Below are 21,970 nucleotides of genomic sequence, written 5' to 3' on the forward strand. Positions count from 1 at the left end.
TGTTTGGTTTTGATAGGGTGTTGAAAATTGGTCCTGTTTTTCAAAGAAAGCCAAAGTGGTTCATTTTGTTGAACATGGGAAGATCTGTTCATTTTGTCAAGGAGGTGTTTTGTTTTCAGGTGTTTGTCTCAAAGAGAAGGCCTGGATTTAGAAGAATAGTGCAGGATGAGGAAGCAATAATGGCTTTTTAATCCAACAGCTTAATGGCTGCAGCATCTGCTTGGGTGTGGGACATCTGTGTTTCATTTCCTTTTCTGTTTGACGTACACCCTCCACTCTCATCTGGGAAGAGTCCTGAGCACTGTATCACAGCCCATACTCTTTCCTGGCTGCATTTCTGATAGATGCTTTTCAGTAACACTCAGTTAATGGGAACTGGCCACCAAATGCCCTAACTGCCAGGGTAAAGAACTACACTCCATCTTTCTCTGACCCTGGGAATAATTGAGATACATCTCAAAGCTCTGTGGCCTGTGGTGTGGAAACTGCTGATGTTACTCTTTGAATCAAGCAAAGAATAGATCAGTTAGCTTTCAGCTTGGCTCCTCTGCCTGGTGGAAACATTGGAAGTTAAATTTTTGGCAATAGTATTTAATGTATGACTTGAAATGCCATCTTAGTCCTTTGAAATGTAGTCTTACCTCCTGGACAGAAAACATGTGGAAACATTTTCTATCTGGTAGAAGCATAGATGCATTTATCTTCTAAATACTTACAACTAATTTTTTTTTTTTTTTTTAAATGAATCAAAACTATTACTGTAGAAGGTCAGTGCAGTTGAATCTAGTACACGTGTTTGTGGGATGCATGGTGCTCTGTGGACACGTCAAGTGAAAAGATTTTCCCCATAAGGGTTGGAGAGAAGCTAGTTAGGTATTTTCCTGGGTTTTACTCTTAGTTTTCCTTTCTTCAGATTCTTCAGTTTGAAGAAATTTTGGCCAACCCTTCATACCGAGAGCACTTCCGAATCTACATGGAAAGGATGGACAAGATGGCTTTGATCGGTCTTTGGGAGTCTGTGGAGTATCTGAAGAATGCTAACAAGGTGGAAGAAATTGCAAGTCCATGCAGCTTGTACATTAATGGGAATCTCTGCTTGTGATCTTGATGTTAGGAAATGTCTTTGCATTTATGTTTTCAAAATAATAGTATAGGATGGATGCTAAGCAATTTAGGTTTTTTTACTACTTCATGTCAATGTTTGAGGATAATATGGCAATTAAAAATTGTGGACTGTTGTTTTGCGTAGCAACATGACCTGTAAAAAGGATACCTGATATGCAAAAGTAGTAGAATTATCTCCCCTTCCACCAGAGAAAAAACTTGCCGTAATATATTGGCTTTAGTTGTATCAGCTCATGTGAAACTTAAAACTATGTTACAGTTTGATAGTCTGTACATAAACTTGTTATTTTGCCAATTAGAGGTAGCCCATTCAATCCAAAACCATGAAAATTTGTGTATATATGTTTTTAAAATCCTTTTGAAAGCGAGATTTTGCTTCAAAAGACCCCTTCCTCTCCATGTTCTGTTGCTATGTAAGCAGCGAAGTTTCTCCAGGAATGCTACACTACTGCTGGAGGGAAGAAGCAACGCTATATTGTAATCTGTGCTAAAATAAAGTAGGAACGAGAACCCTGAAACAGGGATAGGAAATACCACTTAAAGTTGCAAGAAGTGTCCTGGAGCAATGGTGCACAGCAAGAATGTAAAGGCCAACTTTGCTGTTTGTGAGCAGTGGGGTGGGTTTTTGGGGGAGAGTGTTTTAAACATTCAGGATTCACACTAGCATGAATTACGAATTTCATTATTAAGTATCAGTTTAATAAATTACAGTGAATAAAAAGTTTTCTCCTATGTAAAAAGATTCTAGTCATTTGGAAAACAGAAATAACATCCTGTAACCAAAGTGGCAAATTGTAGAGCGTGAGTAGTGAGCCATTAATACAGTCTGTATAAATGCTAACAACCAACTCAGGCTAGAAAGTGTTCATAAAAAGGGTTTGTCAGGCAGTGTGAAGAGAGTTGTATAAGTCAGTTTTGATTTGCAAACTGCTCGTGATTGGAAAAGGTGCTATAAATCATTTAATGACCTTTCAGCTGTGATTTCTGTCCTTGCTTTCAAAACAATATGTATAGTGCCTTTATTCAAGACTTCCCATTTTTTTTAAAGAGATTCTAATGTACTGTGCTCCTGTTGCTCCATGGAACATAAATGTCAGCGCTTTGATTACAAAAAAGGTAGCATCCTGCAGCCATGTGGCTGTGATATTGTCACATGAGGCAGGCAAGCACGCTGTGCCATACTAAGGGAGTGGATAAAATCTTTTTAATTTGGGTCAGTTTGGGGAGACGATCATGGGCTGTGCTGCATCACTTCTTCTCTTTCCTGTTCATTACTGTAAAGTTCAATCCTGTCTGCTGTTCTGTGCTCAGTGGAAATACCTGGCCTTCTGTACTGGTAGATATCTCTTCCTTTTCTTCTTCCTTTTCTTTTTTCTTTCTTTTTTTTTTTCCTTTCTTTTCCCCCTCAAAAATTAATCATAGTCATGTATAAAGTGAGTTGATCCTATCCAGCAGAAGGCAGGAGAGCTGATACAGCTGAACTCTACAATCTGAACTTAAAATGGTGACCACAGTGTTGCTCTAGCACTTTCTCCTTTTAATACCAGCTTTTGGAGCATACTTTTAAAAACAGTGGGTGTGGAAGCTATGGTAATTTTAGACCACAGCTGTTTCTTCACTTAGAAAATACTGATATTTATCTTGTGAAATTGACTGCTTAGCATAGGTGCACAGGGAGAGTGCTTGATCTCAGTAAGAGATTCACAGATGTGTTCTCATACATCTGGTGTGAAATTAGCTTGATCATCCTTCAAATTATGCACCTGGATCCTGAGTCATCATGATATTTTTAAAATTTGTTCATTATTCTCTTCTCCCTCTCTCCCTCGCCCTCTCTCTTGCCTAGGCTGAAATACCTCAACTGGTGAGTGAAATTTATCAGAATTTTTTTGTGGAAAGCAGAGATATACCTGTGGAAAAATCCCTTTATAAAGAAATACAGCAAAGTCTTGTGGGAAATAAAGGCATTGAAGTATTCTACAGAATTCAGGCAGATGTTTACGAAACTCTAAAGGACAGATACTACCCCTCGTTCATTGTCAGTGATTTATATGAGAGATCAGTCAAGAAGGAAGAGGAAAGAAGTTCTGCTCAGCTAACTCCGGAGGACAAAGATGAAGTGGTGAGTCACATGGACAATTTCTTTCACTGTTATTTAAGGTGATCTGAAGACAATCCTGAGTAAAGCATATAGTCGCATCTCCTGTCCTTGAGCTTTGGACTACCTTTCTTTTTTTTCTGATGTATTTATAAATGTCATCACTCTTGTAGTTTCATCAGATAAACCTGGTATGTTTACAAGCTCATTGAAACAAAATGGTACAAAATGACTGACTACTTAAACTTTAAATTAGTTACAGTAGGTATTACAGATTTCCAAGCCTTTTGTGTTCCGTAGCTTTCATTATGCCCCTTAGAGAATGCAAAACATACCTCATGAGCTCAGCTGCTCTGCTTTTTGATGAAGGAAATAGCACTGAAACATCAGTCTAGACATTGTCTGTCCCTGTCCCCTGTGCATTTCCTAGGGACTAAATAGGTATTAAAAATTGCACAGAAGAGGAGGAAAAGTAATGAAAAATTATAATCTTAATGCCTTTTTATTATTTATTAAATAAACTAATAGGCTATGTTGGAAGATAAAACTGACTAAAATAACACTAGAACTGGAAAATACTAAAACAGATCATTCAGAATGTCATAAGCAGTAACCTAACAGCAGCTCTCTTGGGGCAGGTTTTTTCAGTGGGTTCTCTAAATCGGTCATGTCGGGGGAACTTGTGTTACATTTATCTAAGAACATTTTGACAAGAGCATCTCAGACTAGTGAGCATCTTTCAGTCAGGCTGCTGCTTCAGATCAGCATGGATATCTTCATTTTACATGTGAACGTGCTCAGAACACAATGAAGTGTAATAGTTTGTCTAAAACTGGATCTAAATGGACAAATAAGAAGCAGAATTCAGAGGTGCTGATCTCCATTCTGCCGTTTAGAAACAATTTTTCCAGAACCTAAGACTTTTGTATTTACTGCTTAAATATGATTTTCATTTCTGTAGGTGAGCTATTATAGTCTCTGTAGTCCTCATATCAGCAAATCTGCAGAGATGAGCTGTTGTAAGTTAATAACTTCCAATATGAACTTTTAGAGCTTGCTGAATTTTTCATTGTTTGTTTCTCCCTGTATTCTTTTCCTTGATAAAAGATTCAAGACGCGTTTTCTACTTTGCTTGCTGCTAACTCAGCTATTTGTTGAGGGTGGTAGGTACTTCAAAGACTTTCTGTCCTTGTGCAGTCATTGGGACTTTGAGAAAAGGCTGTTACTGGTTTTGTCCAGAACTTTCTAAGTATTAAACATTGTGCTTTTTAATCTCTTCATGTATTTTATTCAGAGTCGAACAGAGATAACCATTTCTCTAAGAAAACTGACACAACATTTTAGGGCTAGCTGTCCTCTGTCAGATAACATTTACTCTAGCTGCTGAAAAATTAGATTTTTGACTTCAGCATCATCTGTCCTTCCTCTGAGTCCTTGGGATATGTATGTGCCAGATTTGAAGGCTGTGTCTGCTGTGAAACCTTGAAGACTAATATATTGCCAAGTTTGCTAATATGGTTAAAGTTTTTTGCATTTTTAAAGCTAATTAAGTATGAAGTTGCATATACTGCTAGAGCATCTCTCTGATAGATCAATCCTTATGGCTCTGTGCCATTCTTCAGGGTCTTTGAGGTGAAAATAAATTATAAATTCTTCTTTCTGAAGCTTCCAGTGATCTTTCAGATGTTGGTGAAAATGCACTACTGGCTAATAGGTTTGGGGTTTTTTCCTCCCCATGTATGGGAAGCCACAGCTGAAAAATCTGGTGTTTCTGGAGGGATCCATACAGTTAGCAAATACTAATTGGTTTTGGTTTAGTTTGGGTTTTGGAGGTCTACATCCTCACTTCCTGGGGCACTGTGGGAGTTCCCTATGTTAATTTTCTGTAAATTTCACTGTTACAGCTGGATAGGTAAAAAGCCATCTAGTATCCTCATGGAGGGGAGGACAAAAGGGCGAGCCCTGATTAAACATGAGAAAAAAAAATCAGAAGGTAGGAATTGGGGTGAGGCCAGACTGCTGATTCTGCTGCACATGGAACAAGCTCTTTCTTCTTCCTTCCAATCTGTCATCGCTTTTCGCTCCTTGGACAAACGTCCTTTAAGAAGTCATGAGTAGATGTAAAAATATAGAAGGAAGCAGTGCCTACATTCAGCACTTTGAGGAAAGAGGGACTGGTGCGTGTGTCAGATTGCTAAAATAAGCCCAAAGTCTCTGTTCTGCAGCACTCACAGAAATGAAAGTCATTATCAGTTTAGCAATCGGGGAAAACAGCACAATCCTTTATGATCTCAGCTTTGAGTGTGTTGGTTGTTTATTTGATAATTTGAATACAGGTAACTTGTTATCTTGTAATTCTAGCATTTTTGTGATAAACCTAGTGATTCAGAAGTGGTTTTTGCTGTAAGCTTCTGAAGCGTTAACGACAGAGAAATCACGTGGCCTACCTCTGGGAGCAGAGCCTTACTGACTTGTAACTAATTGCAATCCTTTCATTACTAGAACCAAACTTCGTGTGAAAAGTCTTTTAATTCGTCAGTGTTGAAAATAGCATTTTTTTATTCTTTTTGACCTCTGTGCTTCCCAACAAGTACAAGGTTTCTTATTTTATGGTTCTGTTCAATAGAGTTTGGAATAACACCCAGCATTGTTAACTATTATTATTTGTATTACTGTAGTGCCAGGAGACAACAACAAGCTTCCATGAGCTGAGCTCTGTACACATGCTTGCAGGTAGTCTCTGACCTGAGGAGTTGACAGTTCATGCAGAATAGACAGAAGAAAGGATGGGGTATAGAGCTAATGTTATTTAGTTAGCCACATAGCAGGCAAATGTGGAACTGGAAAAGGGCATGGATTTCTTAGCCTAGAACTCCTGACTTCTGCATGTTGTTACCCTCCCTTATGTGGATCACACTAAGGAGATTAATTATCGTTGCTACTGTATCTCTTCTCAGAGTTTTTTTTACTAAGATATAAAGTACTGCAGAATTTACAGTAAGACTGTCTCATCTAAAACTCAGAATTTAGTAGAGTATGAGACTTCCTTCTGTTAGCTTTTTGTTAATTATATAAAGATTCAGCTTACTTAGTGGGAACATAATTAAATAGCACAGAACTCTCATTCATGAGATTAGATTTATAGCTTCCCACAGATAAATTTAGATACACTCAGTCATAAGCAGACCTCAAAGATCTTTGAACGTGGCAATGGTAACATCACAGTGCTGCGTTTGCTGGATCTCAAGGTCTTCATGCCTATTTGGGGAAGCACAGTAAGAATGGGGAGGCTGAGGCAAATGCCAAAAGGTGTTAAAGAGGATGTCACTGAAAGGTGTGAAGTTTTCTATTTTTTTGCATGCCTGTAGTACACAAGGTGGAAAAAGCTATTCGTTTGTCTGGATGAATATAAGAAAATGATTTATGAGTTTAGGGTAATGCATATGTGCTTTTAACACATTTTTATTAATGCTTCTAAAAACAGTGGTAAAATCTGTTTATGAAGAGAAAGGACTTGGTTTAGATTGTTTTGCAGGCTGATAAATCTGTTTTGTGAGGGTTTGTGGGAGGCAGGACTGTTTGTCAGAACTGTGGTTTCTTCTGGGTTTGTTCCTGTCGTCCCCGTGTCCCCCCCATCTTGTTACCTTTCAGCTCAGAGCTAAGTATTTGCTTTTCCATCTGGCTCTGAAAATTGATCATGACTACTAAGCTGTTGTTGCTTTTAAAATAAACTTTGATTCTTCCTCTCATTTATACTAAAGCCTTAGCTTGAAGGTCATTTTACAGAGTTGGCAAGAGTTGCCAAAGAGCTGTAGTGTAAATTGTAATGAGGCTTTGTCTGTTGTTGGGGGTTTTTTTTGGCTGTGTTTTTGGTTTTGGTTTTTTTTTGTTTGTTTGTTTGGTTTTTTGTTTTTTTTAACAGACCTACGTTTCACGTTGGATCTGATGGTTGGAATATCTGTTAGAATCTGTTATACCTACATTTTCGTCTATATCAAGAAATGTTCTTAGATGTAAAATGCTTATGGAGCAAATAATAACTGTCTCCTTTTTCATATTAATGATGCAATTACTTCCATCCTCTATTCCTAGGGCCAAGGTTGTGAAGAAGCTACTGAAGAATGCAGCACAAGAATTAATGAACAGGCCAGTTATGCTGTAAATAAACTTCGCCAGCTAAATGACAAGCTTGAGTATAAGAAACAGGCTCTGAATTCCATATGTAATTCACCAAAACCCGACAAAAAGGTAAGTACCTTTAGTGTCTTCAGGGGGTTTGGGTTTTGTGGGGGTTTTTTTGTTTATTTTTAAATTATGTGTGTGTTTGTGTAATATCCAGTTGTCTGAGGCTTTTTTTGGACAGGTCAGATTGCTATTTCAATCAGCCTGTTATAGAAAGTGAAATCAGAGCTTAGTTTTAATTGTTTATTTTTTCCATTTTTTTAAAGCTATTGTAACTTAAATCGCAAATATGATTTATATTGCTTTGTTTGTTATAGAATAACAACCTCTCTCCTAGTGGTCTTGCAGCTTTGTTGGTGGCAAATAGTATTTCTCCCTTACATCTCTGCCCACCTGTATCTGTGTAGTTCTTTATGGCAGCTTGTTTTGTGTCCCTGTCGCATCTGCAGCACTGCAGCGGAGGGATGTGCTAGTTAGCTTCTGCTCCCTCTGCTGGCTTTGAAATAGCACAGCACAATTTCATAATCTCTACAGTTGTGACTGCCTTGCTCAAATAAAGGGGAAAAAAAACCCCAAACCTATAGAAGTGAATTACTTCCTTTAAAAGGAGCTAGGAGAAATCTGCAGGGCACTCATCAGACTAAAAATTCTGAGGGATATGAAACTTTGGCGCTCCGGTCTTGGATTAAGAAAAAAAAAGAAAAGCCTTTTTCTCTTTACAAAGTGCAACAGTTAAGAAATCTAAGAACATATTCAGGCAGAAGCAAGTGATTTGCGTTTGGCTTAGGCCAACTCATTTGCATTGCTACTGAGGATGGTATTACAGGACTGTTGTTAAGATGCAGCTGGGCCAAGCTTTTCAGGTGTAATGAGGTTTGTTGCAAATGGTAGGCAGTGGGTGAACAAGTGGTCAAGGTGTCCCCCTAAAATGGCCTTCTGCTAGGGATGGCAAAAATGTACCTGGGCATTAGTCGTTGCTCAGGACCTGGGTTCTTTGCACATTTGTTCTTTCACTCAGGGTGAGTGCTAAGATGCTGGTCTGAATAGAAGTTGGCACTCCGCTCATTCCGTGCTGCCCCAGCTCTGGGAGTAGCTAGCTCTCAGAGAAATATGTGGACAGTAGTCTTTGGGGCCACCCCTCTGTCCCTCCCACGTCTCCCTTCTGCCAGAGGTTGCTGCAGACAACTGGAAATGTGTCCACAGCTGGTCTGGGCTGTCCCGCTCACAGCTGCTGTGCTGCGTGTGTGACCCTAGCTGGCAGAAGATACCTCTTATTTGTCACCCAATCACTGCTGTTTGGAGTGGAGAGAGCACAGGTGTGTCCTTTTTATGTTTTTTAATAATGCCTGTATTACTGCAGTAGCATTTACCTGTGGAGCTTTAAAATGGATAGTTAGGGTTGACAGTGTGAGACCACCTTGTCACGGGGACTTTATTCTTTTCTCCTCTGGATGTGGCAGGTAAAAATTTGGTTCTTGGTCATGTAAAATAAAAAATGTTTTTAAAAATTCCACAGTTTTGTGCCATATGAAGGGGAGTGTCATGCCATTTTGTCCTAAATTTTTTAACCTCAAGCGGTTCCTGGGTTGTTTTCTCTTTTTGAAATGGCTTTGCTGTGAGACCGATAAAAAACATATATGTACATCTTTAAGTGGCTTCTAGCACCATGCAACTCAGATGCCAGTCAGTCAAGGAAGAGAACTGCTCATTTGAGGTGCATGTGGAGTGCTGCTAGTCTTAAAAGAAAATGCTCTTTTAATGTAGGGAGAAGTCTTTATTTCAGTTCTTTCTGTGGAATACAGAGAGTAGCAAAGATGACAAGCAGTCTCGGGCAATGTCTCTGACATGCGAGGCCCGCTGCCGTAGAAAATAGCTTGATCTTTGGAGGTCCGTGGCTGTGGTGCCGCCTTCAGTGCCGGTCTCGTGCCCGAAGCTCAGCAGCTGTCTCCCTTGGGTCTGTGGTGCAGTCTCATGCTTTCCTGTGCAACCACGGTAAATGTGCAGGGACCGGATTCTTGCTAGAGTTCAGTCTTGTCGTCCTCAGGAGCAAAGCAAAACCTTAACATTCCCCACTCGGAGCACTTTCTGGTGCTTGCTAAGCCTTATTTTCAAACAAAACTGTGTGACACGTTTATTGAAATTAAATGGGACTTTACTGTACAGAAAAACGCCTCTGTCTCTGTCGGAAATGACATGGAAGTTGGAGGGATTTTATGTTAACTTGTTCAGATCTTTCATATTTCCAGTGGACCTGTACTAGGAGTGAACATAAGATTCGCTTTGAGAAATTGTAAGAGGTGCTTTTACAACCAACTAGTTTTTAAGTTAAAATATGTACCATGGGCAAAAAGAGTTATAAATAGAAAACAAGTACTGAACAAAAGTGAATGTGCTTGTGCATGCGTGAGTTAGGCCCTATCATTTGTTTCTGTAGCATTACAGTTTTACGAAAAGTGCTGTGTAACTAAACCTTTATATATTGTTGCATTCACATGGATGTATCACTTGTATGTTCCCTTTGCATTCTTGGGAAATAATAGCTATATTCTTTCTATACCTAAGCTCTTGGGAAGGTGGGGATTGTACCCCTTCTAAAGTAGTGGGGTTTTCCCTGTATTTTTTTGCTCCTAAAGTACTGTCTTTGAAATATAGACATCTTTGAAACAGAATAATAAAATGGATCCAGTATCATTATAAAGTCTCAGTATTTGCTTTATAAGCATAGCAGCTATTTACTTATGGTGAAATCTTACCAGTTCTTCTTTATTTATTGATTGTTCCTGGATGCCGCTTATAGGATTCCATGTAAGGTGACTGCAGAGCAATCTGTATGTCAATAGGAAATACAATAAAATACAAAATTATTCTGAATGTTAGGTATATGCTAGAAGGTTATTATATAGCTGTTGTGTAGATAATATTTCACATCTTACATGAGACAAAAAATCTTGAAAAAGGCAGAATTACTGTAGTTCTGTAAAATGTACCACTTGTGATGCAAGTCGTACAACTAAGACTCATGAATTTGACTAGGTGGTATATCATATTTAAAAAAAAAAAGTGTCAGCTTCTTTTGCTGTGTTTCTAATGTCACATCTTATGTATACTTCCAGCTTTTCTTGTCATACTGTCTCCTGGTAGTATGTGTGGTTACATATGTTTTTGCTGATGTGATGAGATACACTATTTCTCCTTTATGAGATTATGATGGTGAGCTACGTCTTGATGAGAGCATCTTTTTAAATGTGAGCTTTCCACAATAATAAATCCTTCCTTCTCCAAAACTAAAACAAATTAAGCGGTAACTTCCTAAGTGATTGTTAAAATAGCTAAGTTCCTAGAAATTAAATCTATCCCCAGGTTCTTTGGTCCCATCATGTATATCTGAAAATGGTAAGGAGGATGTCTTCAGTAATGTATATTTCAGTATTGAAATTTCAAGTTTGTATAAAACATATAATGTGTAATACATGTGTATAATAAATAACCCTATGTGAAGTGCCTTTTATGCTAATAGTGTGATAGTAGCATGTCCTTCTAACTTATTTTTTATTTTGGTATCAGGATTGACCTTTAAGATTACTGTGTATTCTACAAGTTTATGAGGCATCATAGATTCTCTCACTTATGATTTTTTTTTCCCATGTTAATTGTTCTTTCTCTCCCTGCTTTTGTACCTTTTCTCCTTTCTCAATAGCATCCCTAAAGACATAACTAGGCATGTTGCACAAGCTTTTTCACACCAATTATAATCAATAAACTTTCCTCTGCAGATTGTTTCTAAGCTGAAGGATGAAATTACTCTGATGGAGAGAGAGCACAATGACCTTCAGCTGCACATTGCAAGAACGGACTGGTGGTGTGAGAACCTTGGTATGTGGAAAGCCTTCATTGTCTCAGGCGAGGTATGGGTTTTTTATGACTTTTTATCTTCTGGTTCAGTTCAAACTTCTATGAAGAGAAGAATAAAAACCCGTGTATACTTTCCTTATACCTTTGTGTACACTGTGTATACTTAATATTTACTTGGCAGGGGGAGGAAACCCTAATCTCTTCTGAACTCCTCCTGTGTTCCCCCAGTGACTACTATGATGCATATACAAAATTTCTAGTCCTTAGACACTGTTGTAATGGAGTTACAAAAATACCTGCATGTATGTTGAGTGGTTTTGGCATTGGGCAAAGTAATTTGCTATCTTAGGGGCATTGTTTTTCATGAGAACTGTCTCTTACTATGCTATCACACTTGGGTGCAATTGTGTTTCTGCCATGTCTCAAAGATGCAGTACTTACACTTTCTGTGTTTTTTATTATTATATTTAACATCAGTACAGTTTCAAGGGACTAGAATACCCAGAAAGAAAGAAAGGGCTTTAAATCTGTAAGTTGAAGGAGAAGTTAAATTTTTCTTTTTTTTCCTCTTTTTTTTTTTTTGTCTTGTTCTGCTCTTCCATTTGGGTGTAGGCAGACAATTGTAGAACGAATGTAATTAAAAAAAAAAAACCCAAAACCTGTAATGGAAACAAAAAGCATTACCATCTCATGGCATTGTATTCACATTTGCCATGAAAGGAACCCAATAAATGCTTGTTATGTAGTAACTGTAGGCTCACACCATACGTAAGCAATCTTCTTGACAGTATCACTACAGAGAATTAAAGATAAATTGGATCTCTACTGGCATGCCCTCTTGTGCTATTAAGAAAATGTTCCTTAAATTAGTGTATGTAGTTTCTTTGAGGTAATTTTTCCTGGAAGAAAAAATTTTGTGCTGTTGAGTTTATTTGCTTGTGTCTTGAGCTCTTGCAAACCATTGATAGGTCTGTCAATAGTTAAATGCGTTGTCTGTAAAAGAAGATATAAATCCAACAGGTTAAAAGCTTAAGGTGCCATTTTAAAAACCAAATTCTCAATGTGTAAACATCTGAGTTTGTTTTTGTTTTAATGCTGTTTGCAGGTGACACAGTTGAGAACAGTGATGCTCTTAAGTTGTCTTTAAGAGTTCTCTGTAGCTTTTGAAGTCTGTTTTTAAAAAACAGTAATTCTGTGTGCAGCAAAACTCTAGAACACCAGCTTTCTGGTGAGGGGCACTGTAGAGAACTGCTCAGTGTCTCCCTTATTACTAGATGAGAAGGTGGTTCTGCTAAATAAGAGGGAGTTTGGGAGAGGCTTCTAATTACTTTCTGCCTTAACTATAACTTAGAAGTAGTACTGGATTAGATAATTAAATGCAGGCTTGCATTAATTGTGCTGTTTGCAGCTCTGTGCTTCAAAGGGTAGGCTGGAGAAAACATTAATGTTGTAGTTATCCATGTTAATTAATTGCTCAGAAGTGTTCTGGCTGCAGTTGATGATTTCAGGGGGTATGAGTAGGTGACATTTGTCTTCCTAGCTGCAAAATATGCTGTTGCTAATCCTAGCATGTAGCTCTGTGATTTTAGAGAGAGAAAAATGTAGTGGCCCTATGTTTTTTGCAGAAAAGCTTTGTAAAAGTAAATTTTGCTATAGAATTTGAGCTGAAGGTATAATAGCCTGTCATCAACCTTTTAAACTGATTTACTAACCCAGTAAATAGATAATGCATAAAAAACTAGAATTACTTAAGACTTGGGGAAAAAACTGTGTCCAAACTGTTGTTTGCACTCTTAGCTTGAATCTTTTAGTTGTTATAGTTTTGAGTCGTATAAATGCACTAGCTGTGTATGTATAAAATATATTAAAAAATCAATGTAAATGGTATAACCTACAGGTGTCTTTTGGTAACTGATATTTCTGATAAAATGGACTTTGGAGACTCAGTGTTTTGGCTGGTTGGTAGAGGTTGAAAAAAGACAGTAAGAAGATGCAGAATGAGGGGACCCACGATAACAACTTACGTAATTCTGTGAGTCACTTCTCCATGACAGGTATATTCCCTCCCCATACCAGCAGGTATAAAACTTACAGCTATGTTACCTAACCTGCTCTACTTGCTTTAATGGTTTTGGTTGTATCGTTTCATATTATAGCAGGCATACTGTCTCCTCTGTCCAAAGAAAAAAGACTGTTTCAGAGCATAACAACTTTAAAAATTTATTACTTTCATAAGGAGTGGAGTTTGTAGATTTGAATAAGGTGAAAAAATAGCTTGTCTTACTCATTTAAATATCTTGGAATTTAGGATGTTTATGCTCAGTGGAAATTAAGAAAAGTAGCTTCCTGTGAATTGAGGAAAACAGCAGTGTGACAGATATGCCTTCTGCATGGTCTTTCTATGTTTAAAAGGGACTTTTAAGGGACTTTTTTTTTTTTTTTTTAACAACAGTCTGGTTAGCCCCTATTTCACTGCTGCATAGCTTGGGTGGGCTGTTTCAGAGAGCTGCTCTGAATGAGGAAATTTTCTGGTGAGTCACACAGTTCTTCACTGCCTTAATGACTGGGCTAATTTTTGTTAATATTTAATCATTCCTGGTGGATGTTTGGACCAGTCCTTAGTGCTTCCAACACGTGATTCATCAACTTTCCTTGGCAGCTTGTTACTTTACTGAACTATCATTACAGTTTTTGCTAATGTTAAGTTTACATTTTACTTACTGCAGCTAATAGCTATACCTTCTCCTGGAATGTATTTAGTAATATTTGTTTCCCCCCCCCCCCTTCTTTTTTTTTTCCCCTCCAATATTTCATTGAATGTTTCTCACTGTTACCACACCACGTGCCCTGGTAAGAGGTGCTCACCTCTGATGTGTGCCTTCTAGGTTTTATTGATAGATGTAGGTGTGTCAACATCCTTGTTCATATCTCTCTCTATCCGCTTTGGGACTCTTGTTGCCTCATAGGGAGAAGGTAGAAATCTTCGCCCTTCGTGGACTAGGTATCTGTGACATGCTAGTAGACAGTAAATTCTGAAATAGTTAATCTCTACATTGTCTTGAGGCGATGGAGTTGCTGCCAATGCAAAACAATCCCAATAGCATGAAGCTGCTTTGGGTGCTTGAGGGCTGATTCTGTCCTTGCTAGGTAAGGAGCAGTGAATAACCTGAAAGACTCATGTGTAAGCTGAGGAAGGGGGCTGAGAAAGGGCTGAGTAGGAGACTCGTGGAAATGCCATGCTAGGGGCTAATTCTGAGAGCGCTTGCCCGTGCTGTGAAACGATCAGGGCTGAGACTATCACAGGACCTTTGGACTTGGAAAACCAAACCGCACCGCAGATGGTAAGTTTATGCTCATGAAGAGTCAGAGCTGGAAGAGGGCTAGGGTAGTTCTCAGGAAGAACTGGGTGATTTTCAGGACGGGAGTAATAGAAGCGCGGTGATATCTCACAGCATGCGTGGCATGTGAGGTTTGGCATTCAGCAGGAGCTCTGGGCTTTGGCTCCGACCCGTCGGAGCGCCTTGTGACTGGAAGCAGTAGGTACGCTGGTGGCTTGTCAGATGTGCAGTTCGTCTTGAGTGGGCTGCAGGTGTGAGAAAGGCAAGTGCGGCCCTCGAATACATCAGGAGAGGAGTTTCCATTTGAGACGAAGTGTTACAGTCGCTCTGCAGGTGCTGGGCCATGGTGTTTGAGAGGGGTTGAACTGAATGGATTGAATGAGGAGCTTTTGCCATGAGCAGTGATTGTGAGAGCACTTTAGTTTGCTTACCTAAGCAAAAGGGAGACGTGGAGGAATAGGGCTGTCTATAAAAACACATCAGTAAGGGTAAACATAAGGGAGGGGTGAAGAGTTGTTGGAACAAATCAAAATGAGTTTGGAAATTGAAAGGAAACTTCCAATGACCAGGGTGAGGGTTTAGAGCAGACTTTTAGCGTAATGGGGATGGAAACAGAAATTGTTTCACAAGTTTGAATTCATTCATAATAGCAATTGTATGAGATGGTGCCTGTACGGCAAAGGACTAGATCTCCTGGTTTAGAAGACCCCCCAACATCCCATTTTTCTGTGTGTTCTCCAGTTGACTTGTGCATTTGTTTTTCCAAATTAATAAGTACTGAAGTTGGTCAAAAATTTTGCTTTCTTAAGAAGATCCTGAAGACTTTCAGATATTTGTATGAGGCTATTTGAAGGAAGTTGTAATGTTTCTCCATCTAGTAATCAGAATTTAAATGATTTTGCACGTGGATCCTAACTTGAAAACAGAAGGAGGACTTAGTACTCCGGTTTCGACAATGTCCTTCCAGAGGGATGACTCTCTCCTGACAATTACAGTTCAGATGACCCTACACACATGCAAATCCCTGCCCTGGGGATGAATGTGTAATGGAGAATGATACGCATGACTCAAATCAGTATTTTCAGCACTGATCTCCCAGTTTTCAAAAGCAACTGCCCGGAGATGTTTGTGAGTCACCTACGAACACAGATCCCATCTAGCTCAGGGGTAGACAGGGCAGGGACTGTCCCAGGAGATCCCAGTCCCTCTGTGCCAGGTCTCTCTGACCTACATTTTGGAGGCTATTCAAGCATCTCTTTCTGCAGTACTCTGGCAGGAGAAAGGCAGTTCCCCACATAGCTGTGCTGGGAACCAGGCACATTTTTGGACATTCAGGCTGGTGCTTTGTACTCTGTCTGGGTGCTGCTGCAGTTTTTCTTAGAGAGATGTGAAACCTGGGCCTCGGATTGGGTTTCCCAGTAGTCCACGTGCAGCTTTTGGAGGAGTGCATCACAGGGAATATTCTCCATGTAAAGCTCTGAAGAGCCATAAAATATGAAGATACATTTTAGCTGTGTGTCTTGTACAGTGGTGATGTAGCTGCTTGTCAAATTATCTGTCACTAGCATTAAGTGTCCTCAGACCTTTACAGGCTTCTCAGAAAATGTGTCATAATTATATGAATTTTAAAGTTTATTCTTAAATAGTCTTAAAAAAAAAGCCCCAAAAGCTTAAAAGTTATTACTTTACTGAAAAAGATTGTGTGAGAGTGGCATTTTGTAATTACTTTTCTGTTATTTGCGTGTATATTAAGACAAGCATTTGAGAGTTTGGCTTGGCCAAAAAGCCCGATGTATTTCACGCATTACCCTTATTTGCCTTTCATAATCTATTTAGCTGTCTCTTTAAAATAAGTAAACAAAAATCTGTTACCATTAGGACATAAGGGTGAAATTCTGGGTGGCTCATCAAATTAAGAAATAATACGGTCACACTGCTGCAATCGTCTCAAGTAACTTCTTTGCTGTAGTTTTGCCATTTGCACAATGTGGTTAATCACTCCTCCTTCCTCTGGCTGTCGTACAGCTTGATTCATTAGTATTTCTGTAAAGCTGTGAGCTTCTGGGAAATAAACACGGCGTGGGTACCGCACGTTCTGTGCGTGCGGAATAGCTGGAGTGAGCAGAGGAGTCGCTCTGAGACGGCACCAGCTGCTGCGGGGCCCAGCTGCAGAGCTGCTGTGCCCGGCGTGTGGGTGAGCCTCAGCACGAGCACTAGGGAAGAAGGGTGGGAATAATGGGAGAACAGTCAGGAAGACGCAGGCGGGAGAGGTGGAGTATTGGTAAGCAATCAGAAAGCTATGTGGGAGGTACCTTAAAAACTGAAATAATACACGCAGCTGTTTGAAGAAGACATGTCAGGGAGACGTGATTGCTGACGGACAGCATTGCGAAGCTGTATGTAAAGTGTAATCGTGGCTAGCTGGAGGACTGATTCAGGACTGATATACCATTTTGGGTAAAGTTTTGTCCATTAAGGGTGTTGCTCCATCTGTAGCCTTCAGACTGCAAGAGAAGGATGGGACATTGATGACTGACTCTGTGAGCCGGTCATCTGGCAGCCCAAATGTTCCACTGTTTGCTTTCAAAGTAGTACACCTTATCTGTTGGTTTCTTTCCCACAAGGTTTTAGAAGAGAATGGAGAACAAGTGCCCTGTTACTCTGTCATGGTGAGTTTACAAGAAGTTGGTGGAGCTGAAACTAAGAACTGGACTGTTCCCAGGAAGCTCAGTGAGTTTCAGAACCTACACCGGAAACTCAGTGAGGTATGAATTTCAGTTAGGGGAGGGAGAATATGCAAGATGCTAAAATTTGTCAGAGTGATGCTTGGAGAGGGGAAAAACTTTTTTTTTTTTTTTTTTTTTTTTTTGCCAGTTTTTATGCCAGCCTTTGGCTTTTTGCCTTTTAGAGCTAGTTTTCTATCTGCGTATTTCTGGCCTCGGCCAGATGCTTATAAAATGTGTTTATAATTTTTTTTTATTTCTTTTTTTTTTTCCTTGATAATGACTGTTTCACTGGACTAACCCAATGTCAAAATGGTATATGCTCTGCACTGTCATGCAAGAGCCTGCTTTAAAAACTAGATTTTGTTTCTGGCTTCCAGGGAGGTATTAGAAAAGACAGCTTTTGGGGACAGAGAACGTTTCCTTTTACAGTGCTTTAACCTTTCTGTCTGATAAGTGGTAGATAATGAAGGTGCTGTGAAGGGAAAGGGTTTAGATGTGTGAGCCCATAGTGGGTAAGGGAGGGTGTTTTTCAAGGTGTTGAGAGGGGTATGGAAGGGCAGTGAGAGTACAAAGGAGTCTTTTCATTTCTGTTCTGAACCACCTGTGTTTTTCTGCACATGTATGTTAAGTGAGCTCTCCTTTCTCCTACACAGTGTTTTCCATCATTAAAGAAAGTTCAGTTGCCTTCCCTCAGCAAGCTGCCCTTCAAATCCATAGACCAGAAATTCATGGAGAAATCCAAGAACCAGCTTAATAACTTTCTGCAGGTAAGAAAACAAAGACAAAACCAACATGTCTAAACAGGAGAATTGAGTCATGCCTCTGGAGTAGATGTTGTCTCTCTATTGACTGAAGAGAGAGCCTAGAACAAATAGGTCATATGTAAGGTTTGACACTATAAATGCCAAAGTTGTCCAAAATGCCTGAAGTTGAGATGAGTTTGGCTGATAGTAACCATTCCTCTAGTGGTAAGTTATTTAAACTTTGATTAATTAAGAAATAGTAAATAATGAATCCTGTAATTGCCACCTTTAACTACAACAATTCACAACAAACTTCTTACAAATTAGAACTATTTTTATTTAAAAAGAAAGCTGTAAGATTAAAAATTTGAATCTTACTGATTCTAATACGTTAGAACTAGCTTCTTAAAGTATCTTTGAAGTATCTGAGAGACATGGATTTTTTTTCTCACTCTACCTCTGAGCCATGTCTTAATCAGTTTTATGGGATGGCCTGACAATGTTGTTCCTTAACAAGAAATATTCAATTGATGTGTTGTTTCTGTCATTATTTTTCTCTCACAGAAATTGCTCTCTGATGAAAGACTCTGCCCGAGTGAAGCACTTTACGCCTTCTTGAGCCCTTCCCCAGAGCACCTCAAAGTTATTGATGTGCAAGGAAAGAAGTCCTCTTTTTCACTCTCCTCATTTCTAGAACGACTTCCTGGTGATTTGTTTTCTCATCAGGAGGTAAGTGGTAGAAAAGTAATCTTCCCAAATTTAATTATATAACCAAAGTAAGCAGAGAGAGCCATTAATATAATGTATTTGAATGGCAGGTAATATTGGAAGACATTTCCAAAGACATTTCCAAAGGTCATTTTTAATTTACTGTAAGTGAACAAATAGTCAGAAATAAGAGTTGTCTATGAACTTAAAAGGTGTTTATTAATACAATAAGTTTCCTGCCCTTTGATAAATATATATAGGCAAATCTGTAACATATCATGAATAAGCAAATTGCAGTCCATGTGGGTTTGGTTTTTGTTTGGGTTTTTTTCGTAGCAGAACTTCTCACTATTTGTGCTCTAGACATGCGTATTTCAGGGGGTTTTTGACAGGTAAAAATAGGAATCTTAGGAATCTTCTCTTGGCAGGGAACAGCTGTGTGTCCTTAATTTCTGGACAACTTCTGAAGCAAAGCTAGTTTTGACAAAGAATTTTGGCAAGTGGTACAGGCTCACTGAGGGAATTTGCAAATACAGGCGGGAGCCCATGTGGACAAACCAGTTGGAGAATTTGATACTAAGCCACAAAAACCCATTGTCTCTCAAAATGCAGTGAAGAATCGCTTAGTGACTAAAATTGACCATAATTACTTGGTGCTCTATTCTGTGTGGTTCATCTTGCAGATATGCATCCTCCAAGGAGCTGTTTCTATTCCCCTTTTTAGTTATATGTTAGATGAAATACTTCTTTTCTTACATGCTGTAGTTGTCTGCAGTGGATGGGCCTTCTGTAGGATAAATGGAGTTTGGGGAACTTGGACAGTTCTAGCCTGCTAATAGGCAAAAAAATGGTGTTGCATCTCTCAGAAATAAGAAAATCCTATATATTTTAATTTTTCAGAATTGCACTGTGTTTTCACCTAGATGCTGAATGTATATGTCTCATTTCAGAGTAATAAATATAAAGAAAGTTTGAGAAACTAATTTTACAGTTCAATAGAAGTACTACAGTTCTAAAAATGAAAGTGCATTCACTAAAATGACTGTTAGGTAGAAGTAGCATAAAAGCATAGAAGCATGAAGCTATTTGTATTTCACTATTTAATTGAAAAACATCCTCAAGAAAAAAGCCAGACTGCACATATATTGTATTATGTGAGTGTGTAGGAGGATGTAGTTAGGAAATATGGGAGAAGGAAAGGGAGTTTGTAGTAAGAGTGCGTGAGAGGAGAGAGAACAAAGAAATGAAGCAACTGGTACTGAAAAACTGAAGGAAGTCAAGCAAAAAATGCCCAGAGAATGCGGCAACAGAGGAGTTGGAACATAACCTCTTACTCAGTTTAAATTTAATACTGTCTGTTACTTGTGGGACTAGGAGCTTAATTTTGGCTAGACTGTATTATGCCAGGCACTGTACAAATGCAGACGAAGACCATCCTGCTTCACATCCACTTTCCCTCTCCTCTCCCCTCCTTCCCTAACGTTAAACATAAGATGAGACAACAGAATACAGATGGAGGGAGTATAGGAAACTGTTAGACCCTCTGAATCAGTATGGCAAACATTAGTCCTAGTTTAAAAATAATGATAAAATTAAGTGGAGGAGGGGAATTGTGAGGTGGTCTGGGATCAGCTCTGATTTTTCTTGGACGCCCTTGTCTTTCAGTGTAAGCTTTAGATCAGCTCAGTCTTGCCCAGTGATAGCATTTTGGATAATGTACTAAAGCAGTTAAACTAGGGTTAAATCATTTGGTACAAGGTCATTAATGAAGTTAGTTGTGTTAAACCACACACTACAAAGCTGTTACAGTTGTGTTCTCTTCGTAACTAAGATTTCCTGGTTTAGTTTGTATTTTGGACTTCATAGAAGAGAATGCTTTCGTACAGCGCTCTCTTTGCCTTTTACATCTCGTCTCACACTTTTCAAATATGTGTTAGAGCAACAATATTACCTCTTGAGTGCTATTTTCTGGATTAGATATAGCAGCAATTTCAGATCTCTCATATATACAGCTCCTTGGACAGGGCTAGCTTTAGCACGTATTTCTTAGCTCTCAAGACCAAAACCAAATCAGAGGAAAAAATGCAGTTGATGTCATCTAGAGGAAGGGCTTTTAGGTTTATGAAGCATTAATGGATAGAAAATGCACTGTGCTGTAAGAATTTACACTTCTCATTGCATTTTCTAAATGATAGGGGATTCACTGAACAGCAGAAAAACAGAGTGGGGACCTCGGAGAGGTCATTGGGTTTACCTTCCTGCTCAAGCAGACTCAACTGTACCAACAAAATTCTTGGCATGTGTTTGTCTAATGCGTGTTTAAACCTCTGATAACTGATGTTCCCTAGCCAAGCAAGGCAGCGTATCCTGGTTCTTAGCTATCTTCAAGGTTAGAAGGCTTTTCTTGCTGTCTAACCTAAATCTCCCTTCTTTAGCCAGCTAGCTCTTGTCCTGTCTGCAGCAAACACAGAACAGTTTGGGTTAGGATCACCTCAGTTATCAGGAGTTACTACTTTCCTTTTGTCCTTTATTCTTTTGTTTCTCAGACTGAGCAGCCCCAATTTCTTCTAGTGTTTTGTTAGGTTATGTTTTATTTAGTTCTTATGGTTTTATGTGGTTATCCGTATTTTTCTTGCAAATGTGGTGACTAAAATTTGAAATGTAATGCACCCACTGGGTTTTCCTATTCCCATGTATGAAAATAATTTTTATATCTATATGTGTGTCCTGGTTAATCCCAGCCAGAAACTAAGCACCATGCAGCTGCTCACTTAACCCCCCCGGCCCACCCCTGGTGGGATGGGGGAAAGAATCGGAAGGAAAAAGGTAAAACTCGTGGGTTGAGATAAGAACGGTTTAATAGAACAGAAAGGAAGAAGCTGATAATTATAATAATAACAATAATAATAAAATGACAATACTAATAAAGGATTGGAATATACAAAACAAGTGATGCACAATGCAATTGCTCACCACTCACCGACTGATGGCCAGGTAGTTCCTGAGCAGTGATCCCCCCACGCCAACTCCCTCCAGTTTATGTAGTGGGCATGACGTTACATGGTATGGAAAATTGGCCAATTTGGGTCAGGTGCCCTGGCTGTGTCCCCTCCCAACTTCTTGTGCCCCTCCAGCCTTCCTGCTGGCTGGGCATGAGAAGCTGAAAAATCCTTGACTTGTTGCTAAGTAATGTTTAGA

At 39.1% G+C, this 21,970-nt stretch overlaps 1 protein-coding gene across 4 annotated transcripts in view; it reads left to right on the top strand.

Moving 5' to 3' along the window:
* Window positions 1-21,970, top strand: part of SNX25 (sorting nexin 25) — a 79,089-nt gene that overhangs the window by 47,352 nt on the left and 9,767 nt on the right. For all 4 annotated transcript variants that reach the window (XM_010570010.1, XM_010570011.1, XM_010570012.1 and 1 more), the window contains exons 8-14: window positions 914-1,045; window positions 2,972-3,247; window positions 7,316-7,471; window positions 11,179-11,310; window positions 17,220-17,360; window positions 17,975-18,088; window positions 18,629-18,793. In XM_010570010.1, coding sequence (XP_010568312.1) covers window positions 914-1,045; window positions 2,972-3,247; window positions 7,316-7,471; window positions 11,179-11,310; window positions 17,220-17,360; window positions 17,975-18,088; window positions 18,629-18,793 — 1,116 coding nt within the window. The remainder of the gene's footprint in view (window positions 1-913; window positions 1,046-2,971; window positions 3,248-7,315; window positions 7,472-11,178; window positions 11,311-17,219; window positions 17,361-17,974; window positions 18,089-18,628; window positions 18,794-21,970) is intronic.

Source organism: Haliaeetus leucocephalus, unplaced genomic scaffold, assembly GCF_000737465.1.
Source record: "Haliaeetus leucocephalus isolate CR32 unplaced genomic scaffold, Haliaeetus_leucocephalus-4.0 Scaffold284, whole genome shotgun sequence".
Lineage (NCBI taxonomy): Eukaryota > Metazoa > Chordata > Aves > Accipitriformes > Accipitridae > Haliaeetus > Haliaeetus leucocephalus.